Below are 12,939 nucleotides of genomic sequence, written 5' to 3' on the forward strand. Positions count from 1 at the left end.
GTCTTTACTGAAGAAAGAAAATAAATGCTTTAAAATGCTAATTATATACAACATATATAAATTAATATGATTAGCAGTAGCTTGACTGGCTTTTTCTTTCATTTCTCTTTTTTCCCCCTGCTTCCTTCCACACAGTTTTGTTCTGGTTGGCTGTAGAATGGCTTTCCTGGTGAACAAATAAGGAAAGGCAGAAATAATATTACATTCACAAAGCTATGGTTGAAATGCCCTTGTGCTTCTTAAAAATGGAAGCAGGTCAGCTGGAGCCCACTCCCTGTCAGTGCCTGCAGGACAGCTGCAGCTTCTTCTGTCTGTCCTCTCTAACCTTGCTGCTTCTCTGGTTAGTTCCTGAGCAGAATTCAGGTCTTGACTACCATCAGGACCAAAATTAAGGCCGAGATTTCCCATGTCAAATGTGCTGTGAGTGCAGCAGCAGTGCCTGTGTGTGGGGCAGGTCCCCCTCTGGCCCAGGCATGTTTGATCCCTGCAGGCAGAGCCACCAGCCTGGGCTGAGGGATCCTGCCAGCCCTCTGCTGTGAGCCAGGATTTATGCTGCTCCACATCTTCACAGTGCTCTGGCTGCTCCTGCCTCCCCAGCTCTCTGCTCTGCAGGATTTCACCCCAACAAAAGGAGGAAAGAAACAGAAAAAGCAATAAGGCAGGGGAGTGGCAGGAGAGAATTTCTGATTAACTCGTTTTCACAAGCTCCATTTTTATTTGAGACTATACCAATTCCAGTTTTCATAACAATGCATTTTTCCTTTGACAAGTGCTTATTTCATTTCATAGAGTTGTCTAAATAGTTATCACACTGCTAATGTTTCAAGCCAGAAATTATTCCCCAGTGTGCCAGATCCAGACCTTCCAGTAATTTGTGTATGTAAATTTAGATTATTATTATTATTATGTTCACATGTAATACTACAGGTAACAAAATGAAAGAGCAGGTACAAATTATCTACATAAATATCTGCATAAAATATTCACATAGAGAAACCTAATTTTTCTTGTTTGTAGAAATGTCTGAACATGTGAGATCTATTAATCAATCTCACTGGTACCCTTACAGCTCATATTTATTGTGTGAATCCTAACACCATCTTCCAGTAGTTCATAAAATATGATCACTGTGAGGAGCTGAGCAGAATTCAGAACTGTATGATTATTTGGTTACTACTCTGGCTCTAAAATGTTTTTTGTTTTTTTTTTCTCATTTGACAGGCAGCTCAACTATAGTGATCTGGGATTTAGCAGCTGATGGCTGTTCAGCACTGCAGGATGCTTTATGCAATTAGCAAAGTTAATAAAATGCTGGACAGGTGCCTTGTACTGGGGAAAAAGGCATTGTTCTTATTTGCTCAAGATCAAACAGTTATATTACCTTGTTCCTTTTAAGAAAGCATTTATTCTAAAAATGGGATAAAATAAAGAATAGAATCAATGATTGACTTGTTACTGGTTGAATTTTACAGTAAGTTTCCCTGTTTTCTGCTTCCAGGAAAATAGAAGGACAATGCCTTCAGGAAACAACATCTACCTATTTGCAGAGGGGCACAGAAACAAAAAGTACACTGAAAAGGGCAAAGCCTGAAGAAGATTACCCTGGAATATCTGAGGAACAAGGTGGAGCCAGATCTGAACCATCTACCTTTAATAATGGGTGGAGGACAGGAAATATAAGAGAGGTCAGGGAGGAATAAGTTCCTCCTCTCTTTGACAGAGGTGATCCTTGGAAATCACACACTTATCAGCTTAACACCTGGAAAGACAGCAGAGAAACTCAGTCAGTGAGAGAGAGCTGGAAAGTATCTGTAGAACTGGGGGAGCAGAAAGCTCCTGCTGGGAGGTCAGCCATGAAGCACAAGAAAAGCAAGGATAAGGTAAGTGTGAGAGTTTGCTTGTACCTCCACTGGAGAACTCCTCTGTTTGAGGTGAATGTTCTCCTGCATCTGCCCTTGAGGGAAAACTAAACTGGGTAGTTCTCTGTGAAGTAGTTTCTGTGTTGGTTTTGAAGGAAGATTGGGAAGTCTAAGGGAGAGCCTGTAATTATGATGGGCTGGTTTTTAAAATTAAAAAAAATAATAATTTAAAGAAAAGAGCTTGAAAGAGAAATTGCAGAGTCAGTCTGTCAGGTTGCTTGTCCTCTGTTTCAAGTCATGTTGTTCCAGGTTGTATTGCCTTTGTGCTTCCCCCACCTCTTCTATATTTATATCCTTCTAAGAAAAGATTCTACTATAGCTGAAGGGAAAATGGAGGAAAATATAGTCTTAGCTTCGTTGTCCCTGTCTTGCCTCCTAAGCCATCCATTGCGGAGGCATCTGCTCTCAGGGAACACACAGAGCTGCCTGTGACACTACACCTACCCATGCCTTCACCTCTGGGACCAGAACTGAATCAAGAACAAAAAGCAGACATTATAAATAGTGTCTGGAAGACCAGCATCACTTATATCTCTGTGACTGTGTTGGATTCTCTGTCTCCTGAGCAGCCATGGGCATATTCCAGCGTAAGCAAAACCCCAAGGAGGCCCAGGTGAAGGCAAACCAAGGATGCTCCATGTCCTGCCCAGCTTGTGAAACCCTCTGTCTGTTTTGGTCCCCCAGAAATCTGCAGAGCACAGGTGTGAAACCAGGAGCATTTTACTGTTCCTGCTGAGGAAAAGGCAGAGCTCCTTGTGCTGAGACCAGAATTAATGCTGATGTAGCTCCAGACTCTGCACAGAGCCACCCCTTTACCCTTTCCATAGGTCCAAAATGGTTCTCTGTTCACAGGTGTCACCTAGGTACCACTGGTAAATATAAAATGGGAGCATGACTATTATTGTGGGCTCGGGCTGAGAAGTTTGTAATTGCTTGAAAGAACTGTAGTCTTCACTTAAATTGATAAGAGCTCGTGGTTAAGACCCTGGACTGGGCAGGACAGAATCTCTTTTGGGGATGGGGGAGCTGAATTCCAACCTGGAATTTGTGTTAACAAGCAGGACTGCCCATCCCCTTAGACACTGCCCAAGCTGACAGAAGTACAGATGTGTCAGCTCTCTGTGGCTCCCCTCTGCAACCCTGGGCTAAAAGAATTCCCTAATCCTGCTTATCTGAAGTATTTACACGCCTCGTAGTGTCCAGGTGTCAGCAGGAATGGCATGGCTGGGTTTCAGCTTTGAGTCATGGGGTGAAAGCAGTGTGGTCTGGGGCCTGTAGTGACTAGAAATCATTACCTTGTGTTGGCTGCTTGTCCTCTACAAGATGAATTTGTGGGCTTGATCCATTTTCCTCACAGAGGTGCATAAAACGCCCACACATCTGACTTGTATTAGCGTGTCCTTATTGGCAATTTCCCTAAAGACAAACCAAGCTGGGGAGAACTGGGGTGTTTTAACCATCTGCAGCTCACCTGGCCCGTTGGGAGCACAGGTACAGCAGGGGAGCTGCACAGGGGGTGCAGGTCCTGCTCAGCCGGCCAGGACATCCTCTGCCGCTGAGCTCCTGGTCAATAACAAGGTCCCTCCTTCCCCAGTGTGTGCAATAACCTTTCCATCCCACAACCACGGTGTTTCAAACTCCCTGGCTACGGGCAGCCCAGTTAAGCCCGTGCTCTCTGAGGACACACACTTTAAGAAATAAGTAAATAATCTTTGTCCCTCATCTTCACCTGCTGTGAGCCGAAGCAATCGCAGGTGTCTGAAGGCGGGTTCTCGGGAGCGGGGCCCCGGCCATGCGGGGTCCCCAGGGCAGAGCCCGGGGGCGGCCCCGGCTCTGCGGAGCCGGCGGGGGCAGCGCACGGGGGGATTCGATCAGCGCGGCTGCCAAAGCCAATTATCGGGGAGAGGACGATATAATTATATTAGGGAACATCTGTACTTCATTAAAAGCCCTCGCGGGGCGGATTCGCGCCCGGCCGCGTTACACACAGGCGCTTCCAGCCGCTCCTCGCCCCCGTTCCGCGGCGGCCGCCGCCAGCCCCGCTCCGCCAGCCCCGCTCCGCCCCGGGGCCGCGCCCGGCTCCGGCTGCGGCTCGGGCTCCGCGCCGCCCCCCGCCCCGGGCGGCTGCACCTGCCCCCGCGGCCGGGCCCCCCGCCCGCCGGGAGCCCATCCCATCCCAAACCATCCCATCCCATCCGAACCCATCCCATCGCGGCGCGGCGGGCAGGCGGCGCTCTGCGGCCGGGCTGTGCGGGGCTCCGGGGCGGCGCGCTCCGCTCTTCCTCCTCCTCCTCCTCCTCATCCTCCTCCTCCGCGGCGGCGGCGGCGCCGGGCAGATGCGGCGGATCGCGGGGCGGCTGTGGCCCGCAGCGGGCTCCCGTCCCCCCGCCGGCCCGATGGACGGCAGCGGGGGCAGCAGCAGCAGCAGCAGCAGCAGCAGCCGCGCGTAGCTCGGTGAGTGCCGCTCCGCGCCCGCCCCGCGCCCTGCCCGCTCCGCGCTGCCGCAGCCGCCGCTCCTCTGCCGCGCTCCTCCGCCTCCTTCTCTCCCACCAAAAATCACCCCCGGCCCGGCGCCCCACGCCTGCTGGTGCCGGGGCCCGGCTGGCGGCGGGGCTGGGCTGCGGGGACCGGCCCTGCCACCTGCTCCCCGGCGGCCCCGGTTCCCCTCGGGGCTGCGGAGCGCCGCCGGTGCCGCCGGACGGGGCTTGGGGAGCGCTCCCCGCTCCCGCCGCGCCAGCGTCCTGCCCTCCTCTATCCGGAGTCCCGGGCTGGGGGTGCACTTGGGCTCCCGAGCATTTGTTTCAGGGTAGGACTTTACCGCTATCAATTTTGGAGTTATTTTGTTTCAGTGAATTTGATTTAAATCGACCCAGCGGCTGTGAGAAGCTGAGAGGAGAATGTCAGTTTGAGGACTGTTTTCTTTACCTTGCATTTAAAGATCTCTCCCTGTGTATCCGCTAGTGATTTCTTTTTGCAAAATAATTTTGTTGTGCTCTATTAACTCCTGGAGTTTCACAGTCCTCCAAGACAGGCTTGTTAGAGGCTGAAATAATCAGCTCCAAGGCGCAGACAGTGCCCTTGGCCGTAACAGGTGCAGCGTGCATATTCTTATGAACAATGAAATGGTTTCAGCATTCAGGTTTATTTGTATGCTCTGCGTTTCTGTGACTCTGGAGAAATTGTCATGCTGTGTTATGTCAAAGATGCGCTTACGGCGTGAGCGTGTCCGCAGTACCCAATTAGCAGGGCAGGGGAGCAGCTGCACAGACCTCCTCAGCCCCTGGTGGCTTTGATGCCCACGGTATTCCTGGTGACATCGCATAGCCTCGGGTGTTTTGGTGGCTGTTTGAGGACCCACACTGGGCACTGCTCCCTCTGGCACAGCATTAAACACTGGGAGGTGAGGAGGAAAAGGAGAAGTGCAGAGGAGGAACCATTTATGCTTTGATTGTATTCTCTAGACTTGATGGTCTCTGCCCATGTGTTGAGTAGGGTGGTGATGGCACATCCTATGATGTTACTGAAACCTGAAATACTGACATTTGTATTCCACAGGAGAAATTTCCTGGGCGTGTATTTTCCAGATAAAAAGATAGTTATTGTTTTAGTGGCTTCCTGGGCTCTTTATTTAAGGTAAACACCCAGAGTGATACTGCAGTTGGGAATTAGCTTAAAAGGAGTCACTAAGGAATTAGAGGTGTAGATCAGGAGAAAATTAGACTGGAATTTAGTTATTGTTCTCAAACCAGTGTAGCTGAAAAGGTGTATCCAGCAGTCCTTGCCCAGGTTCAGCTCTTGCTGTGGGATACCTGTGCTCTGTGCTGCAGCCAGTGGCACCCATTCCTGGAGGTGTGTCTGCCCTTCTGAGCACTGAAAGATGCCCCTTGCTGCTGCTCTGTTTCCAGGACTCTTTTGATCTCACTGTTTTGTTAGGGATGGGAGAAGGGGTGAGCTGCCTTTGAGGGATGGGGAAGATGACTTGGTACAGGAGTGAGGATGGGGAGTGCATTTCTTTGTTACACTCTGGCTCTTTGTGTACTTCAACGAAGAAGTGCTAGAGCAAAGGAAGAGGCTCTATCCAGGGGAAAGAACCTGGTAATGAAGTCCTGGGTGATATTAATGGAGGCTCTGAACAAAGCAGAGGCACCAGAGATGTCTGAGAGGCCTGAGCTTATTGTGAGAGATGCCCTACACTGCTCAGGCTTGGAGTTATGCCTTGTAGCTTACCCCATCATAGGAGACAGTGCTTCCTCCTCCAGGAAATTGGTGAAAGAAAGTAATGAAGCTGTCATGTGGAGCTGTCAGCCCTCTCCAGAGGGCCTGCCCAGTGGTGGGGTCTGCCAGGTCATGCTGATAACTGCAACAGCAGTGAACTTTGTGTTGCTTTGTAGAGTCTGCAAACCTTGGGACAGCAAAGTGTCTTGCAGAGGAGGTGGAGAAATACAACCAGGATTCCTTGTGGTGTCTTAACTTCCCTTGGACTTCTTACAGCCTCACCCAACATTCTAATTCCATCCCTCACGGCAGGTGAAGGTAGGGATTTGTTCTGCCTCCTTTGAGTCAGGGCATTTTGTGTAGCTGTAATTCAGCCAAACAAGGAAGATAAACACCTTGTTAACCATTTGTAAGGTGTGACTAGTACAGCTCCATCTGGTTCATTAAGGTAAAAGTGCTGTGCACTGTTAAAATACAGTGCACTTCTCAAAAAGCCTTTACTTAAGAAAATGGTTCTTTTATACCATCAAGTCAATTTCACCTAATGATGTTTGGTTTAAAATATTTACAGCATTTTTAAATCAAATTTGAGGACAGTAATCTTGAGGGATTCTTTAAAAATCCTTAGAAATAATTAGCAGCCTTATTTAACTTCTTGGGTAATTTATGCTGGTGAGAGAGTGATTTGTCCGTTTCACATCGCTGGCAAAACGTGCTGTTGCTGTGAGTAAGCTGGATAATGTTTATGGCTCTGCCACAGCAATGAAGCTCTGCATAGTGGCCCTTTGGTTGCCTGAGGCTTTTCTTGCTATACATGCTTGTTTAGCAGGGTTTGAAAATCATCTCTGGGAGCCAGCTATATGTTTATGCTGCAGATGCTCGTCTGGCCAGGGCTGTGTCCAGGCTGCAGCTGTGGCTGTGGCTGGCAGTGCTCTGCTCTGCAGGAGTGTCTGCCTGCCTGGAGCTCGCTGCATCCTGACACTGCAGGTCCCTGCTCTCGCTCTGCCCAGCTCACCTGCACCAGAGGAGCTCTGTCCTCTCTCACAGACCTGATCCATCTGCAGGAGAGGGCTCAGGATGAGCAGGTCAGGGTGGGGCTGGTGCAGGAGCAGAGACTCCTGAACACTCTGATTTAGCAGACTGGTAGCCCCAAGCCATTAGCTAGCCCAGGAGTTTAGCAGGATGTAAATTGAGTTCGATGCTTCAGATAGTGAGGATGTGAGAGCAGCGTGTGCTGAAAATGAACAAGGCTTTAGGGGGGTTCCATTCCTTTTGCTCAGTACTGTTCCTGTCTGATACAGTTATAAGATGCTTTCTAGGTGTTGCTGAAGGCATATGGAACGTCTGAGGACTGGGTGGCAGTGCCTGTCCTCTGAGGAAAGCCTCTTCTCTTACAGTAGACAGTTAATAAATGAATGCATTCTTTTGTGACTATAAATTCCCAGTCAGAAGTTCAAATCTGTGTGGTGAATTTCTTAATTAATTTCATTTATTCTGTTTTCTGGTTTCCTTGCTCAAGGACTACTCTGTGTGTGTAAGAATAGTAGGTCACATGCTCTGGGATGCTTCTCTCAAATATCAGCATGCTGGTTATTTTAGAAAGGTTTTGTCTAAGCAAGCTCACTCTGGACACTTTTCCCACCTGCAGGTTTCCTGAGGGATGCAAAAGCTTAGCAGGTGTATACTGAAGGCTTTTCCTTTGCTGGCCAAATGTTTGCTCATGTCCTAAATATAACTTCTGGGAATTTGTGTTTGTTTTGGAGCTGGGGAGTACTTTTCTCTTTTACTCTCTTTATAGATTCAGAGAATTTAAGCATATGATTAACATTAAACATGTGAATATTCTCCGCGGACTCATTTTTTGGATCAAAGGCAGAGTGCTCAGTCTGTTGAGAGGATGGAGCCCACAACCACTAAATGCAGGGAGCTGATCTGCTGCCGTGCTTGTCTGAAAGAAGTATATGATATGAGTGCTTTGGATTTATGTCTGTCTGTGCCCCAAATCCCTCTGCTAACTGCTGGCTTGATGTTGCTTATCTACAAAGTGCTTACAAGCATTAACAAACCTTTGTGGTGCTGCTGAGACATGTTGTTATCCCCCTTTTCCATAAAGGGATGCTGAGAGAGTTTGGTGATCTCCTGAGACCACTGTGGGTTATGGACAGAGCTGGGCATTGACCGTGGGGCTGTGAATTCCCAGCCTGGAAGGGGCAGCAGCACAGCTCTCTGGCAGTCCTGGGTGGGACATTGCCATCTCTCACACTGCCAGAATGCTTCCCACATTTCCATCCTGACACAGAAGCTTCTCATATCATCTGCTGGATCAGGCTGCAATGCAAAATACAGCCTGTCTGCAGGAGTGAGCAGTGGCCTGTTAAGGGAAGGAATCTCAGAGTGAATTGTGTCCGTGCTGGCTCTCAGCCTTGCTGGATGCTACAGGCAGAGCTGATGCATCAACATTCCTCTAATCTGAGCTTAGAGAAAAGGGAATTTTTCCATCTTCTCTAAGTACAGTGATTCTTGATTTCTTGGTGATTTAAAAATACTCATAGTGCCTCTACCAAGCAGGGAGCCTGAGTCCATGTGTATAAATATAGAAACACTAGGTGTGTGTGCCTATGAGCTGGCAAATGAATCAGTTTCCAAATCTGAACTTGGCGTGGTGTCACTTTTGGCTCCGAGGTGGTTGTTTTTCATCTTCCTGGTTTTATTGTGCTTCACTTCCTTAAATTAGAAGAATTTCTTGAAAGAGAATGGGCAAACTTCAAACATGGAAGCACATGCTTTGCACTGTGCTTGTGCAGAGGTGAGAGGCCAGTGCCTGCCTCCCTCCCTTGCCCCTGGTCCATGAGACCCTCCTGGACCACTGCAGAATTCCAGGACACTGGGAATGTCGGCCAGGCAGGCTTGTGCTGGGTCCAGTGATAAAGCTTTGCTGTGACAAAGGCAAGGTTCTGTATTTGTTGAATATTTCCTTTAGGAAATGCAATTCACTAAAATCCAGTGCTCTGTAATATAAGGCTGGTGACAAATTTGCACCAGTTCTCAAGTTTGCCACAAGACAGCCATCTGCTGTACCTGCACACACAAACATGTGAGGGACAGACAAGCCCTAATTGGGAATTTACTACCTTTATGTGCTGGGTGAATGAGCCATCCTGAGCTTTTGCATGTATATAATGGCATCTTTTCTTCTTTCCTTTTATCTTCTGTAGGGAACCTGTGTTCTTCTGAACTAATGTTCCATTCCATAAATGACCCAATCAGCCTTCATCACTGCTTGTTAGATCAGAAACTTATTAGTTAATAGCAGTGCTGTTCTTCCTTTTAGTGCCTTCTACAGCTAAGCTCATGGCATTTACAGACAGACTTGTTAGTCATTAATATTCTTTGTATTCTTCATCTTTGGCTTCAGAAGAGAAGGCCTTTCATCTTTTGCCTTGCTTTGTTTTTAGAAGAAGCCCAGTTTGACTGGAGGAAAAAAGAAACCAAAAAAACATTTCTCTACTGCTTTCTTACAAGCTTCCAAGCAGTCTCCCCTGCTGACTTTGTACTTTTGCAGTAGACAAACATTGACTTTGTTTTCACAGAATATAGCTGATTTTTTTTTCTAGTTTGCCTTTTTGGTTATGTCTCAGTAGCTTGACAGGACTGGATTAATTAGTCAATGACTGCGTCTTGTGCTGAAATTCTCATTCTTTATTTTTCCATCAGGTTTATTATACCTGAAATCAAGTTGGTGTAGAGAGAACGTAAGCGCTTGTCTAAATTTAGCAAAATAGTGAAGGGTTTCCCTGGTTTGGAGACTAAAAGATTACTGAGATTGATCTGTGGATTCTTGTTCTTTTCTTTAAAATAAACCCAAATGCTGATACCCAGGAATGTGTTTTAAGTCTATGCACTGGGGGTGACCTGAGCGTGGGTAGGTATGATTGCAAATCATGTTTCTCAGATGGGGAAGGCTTTCTTAACATCACTAAATTCTCACTACTTGCAAGTGGTCAAATCCTTTGCTAATCTGCAGTCCTAACTAAAACGAAAATACAGAGAACAGCATTTGTTGTCTGTGATCACATGAAATCTCACACCTCATTGCTGAAGAGTAGGATCAAAAGACAAAAAACTTGGTGCCTGAGCTATGTGTTTTGCTCTTGAAGTTTGTTAAATGCTTTTTTTGAGTGTGCCAGTAGTTCATATCCATTCTGCTCAGGTTTCCTCACTCCCAGCTCTGATGCGGTGCACATCACAGTGTGATCATTAAGTGTGATTACTGCATTTTTGACCTATTTAAAAGTGTCTGGCTGTGAAATTCCAAAGATTCTAATTTAAGCTATAAAACAGATTATTAATGTGCCGCCGCTTACACATTTCATGGCTCATTTCCTGATTACAGCAGTTGTGAACGTGTACGTGTAGGCTGTTCCAATGCATGTGCATAAACATCCTACACCATGTTCAGCCTGGTCACCTGGCTCGGGGATCATGTTCACAGCTTAAAAACAAATACAAGAGAAAGCCACAAGTGCAGGAAGTTGGGATGTTCCACACTGGTGCTGCTGAAAGGCCTGATGGTTTCTGCAGGGCTGGAGCTCAGCACAGGGTGTAGGAAAGGGGATCATGCAGGGTATGGAAGCTGGGAAGGAATGTCTTCAGACAGTCCCCTGCTGTGCCCTGTGGGCTGGAGAAGGTCCCTGAAAGCATTGGGGATCCATGGCTGTCCCTGGAGTGCTGCCAGGAGACTTCAGCTGTACTGAAAGTGGAACAGAGACAAGATGCTGAGTGTAGTCAGTGGATCTGCAGAGAGCAAAGATGACTCGAGATCTGCAGTCTTTTCCATCACTTCATTCAAATCTGTCAACTTTTTCATGGAACTGAAACTCTGCAGACCCTCCCTATTTGGGTGCTGAAAGAATTTGGGGTTATGTTTATGTGGGTCACTTATGATTCACCATTAGGATGAGCCAGCATGGAATAATTCACCAGGGTTACAGGTGCAACTGCAAACAGTGGGTCCAGTAGAGAAATTCAGGTAGGAAAATCAAGAGCAGGTGAAAGTGTTGTAGAAAATATCCTGCAAGGCACTTCCGTGCTGCTACATTGAGTCTTCTCCTGCTGAGGGCAGAGAGGAAAGCTTGTCTTGCTGTGTTTTGTAGGATTAATTACGTGCTGAAAACTGCACCTGGAGATTTCTCTCCGGGCTGGGAACATGTGTAAAGCTAGGTGTGTGGCTGGCTGAGTTTGGTGCTTTGTTCCAGAAGGGCTGGACCTGGTCCTACGTGAGCTGCCAGATATGGATATCTCCTCTGTGTGAGATTAGCAGTGATTTTATACAAGTTTCAGATGGAGGATGAAAGCAAGGTCTGGAGCAGGCGTGATGCTCTGTATCAGCGGTGGAATTTGTGCTTCTGCTCCTGGCATGTGCACACACTAAGCAACATTTCAGTGTGTATTGCTTCAGAACTTTATGAAGGTAGAGTTGCTGCCATTTGTTACTCAGTTGCTGGAACTGATTTGGATCCTTTGGATCCTTCTGTCTTTCTCCCAACTGGAAGGTTGGTAGCAGGGCTGGCTGAGCCCTGGTGGAAGGTATAATTGCACAGTGTACACAGCTGGGAGAGCAGCAGCTTGTCGTTTGCAGTTGTCTTATTCCTTAATGTGGTGTAGTAAATTATAAATGTACACAAACACCTACGGAGTGTTTCATTCATGAGCTGCCAGACTGCAGTGTGCTTTTGGAAAGTGCTGGTTTGGGGGTTGTTTTTGTTTTGTGAGATAATTTCATTATCTGATACCAGGCATTTCCTAAAAGGAAATGGATCATATGAGAACTCTGTGTCCATTAGTGATTCTGCTAATAAAAATTTGGATTTTTTTTTTTTTTCATTCCATAAAAGACCTTCTGTACCACAGCCTTTTTATGTTTTATGGCAGTTATTAGCTGTTACCAGGTCATTTTAGGAAGGTCATTATTTGCTAATGGGTGTGCTGTGGGGCTTAGAAGCATATGCCACAACCTCCTGTAGGCCAACAGAAGTATTTGAAAATGTGCAGGAGGGTTGAATAAGTATAAATAGGGATGGTTACTGGGAGTCCCTCTCGTGGCATTTCTCACATGCCTCTCTTCCCGGCTGCAGCAGTGCTAACAGCGATCCCATTTGTGTATTAAAGCAAGGATCTTCTGGAGTGGAACCACAAATGACAGCAGAATTAGGATTAAAGGGCGGTCAGTACTGACGGCAAGCCCAACATAACACACAAGCCTGGCTGCGGTTGGGAGGATGTGCCCATCTAATAAGCAGCTTAACTTGGTGTATTACTGTGAAATAGAAAGAACCATGGAATATGTGATGTGAATAGTAGGCTGGATTTCCCTGTCACTTCGTATTTATGTTCCTGGAGCTGCCCTGGGTTCGCCAGGGTTACTTCTGAATTGCACCCAAGGGAATAAGAGGTGGATTTCCACTTCTCAACACCTTTCTTTTTAATCTGGAAACTACTATAATTTCTTTGGTTTAGCCTTAGATTTGAAGTTTTCATATCAGATAAAATGTGTCCTAAATATCTTAGCAGTAAAACTTAATTGGTCCAAATGTTTGATTTTTCCAGTTCAGCTGCTGATACAACTTCATCCAACTCTGTTGAAGGAAAGGGGCATTGTTCCTTTCTCATTAATAACAGTTGAATAGAGCCATTAAAGGCCAATTCCAGGAGAAATATTAGCAAATACTAAGGCTTGATCCACAGCTCTTCGCAGTCAATAAATCAGCAATTGCTGTCTACACAATAGCAGGTCTAGCAGGGTTTG

General features: G+C 46.9%; 1 protein-coding gene across 3 annotated transcripts in view; it reads left to right on the plus strand.

The window, feature by feature from the left end:
• The first annotated feature begins 1,672 nt into the window (after nucleotides 1-1,672).
• Nucleotides 1,673-12,939, plus strand: part of RASGEF1C (RasGEF domain family member 1C) — a 74,068-nt gene continuing 62,801 nt past the window's right edge. Inside the window, exons 1-2 of one of the 3 annotated variants that reach the window (XM_064387434.1) lie at nucleotides 3,999-4,373; nucleotides 6,311-6,452. Coding sequence is in view for 1 of the 3 variants with exons in the window: in XM_064387432.1 (XP_064243502.1) it covers nucleotides 1,854-1,880 (27 nt within the window). In the remaining 2 variants the exon portion in view is untranslated. Of the gene's footprint in view, nucleotides 1,881-3,998; nucleotides 4,374-6,310; nucleotides 6,453-12,939 lie in introns of those variants that run through there. The other 2 variants (XM_064387432.1, XM_064387433.1) reach the window with 2 other exon arrangements.

The sequence above is a fragment of the Passer domesticus genome, chromosome 13, assembly GCF_036417665.1.
Source record: "Passer domesticus isolate bPasDom1 chromosome 13, bPasDom1.hap1, whole genome shotgun sequence".
Classification (NCBI taxonomy): domain Eukaryota; kingdom Metazoa; phylum Chordata; class Aves; order Passeriformes; family Passeridae; genus Passer; species Passer domesticus.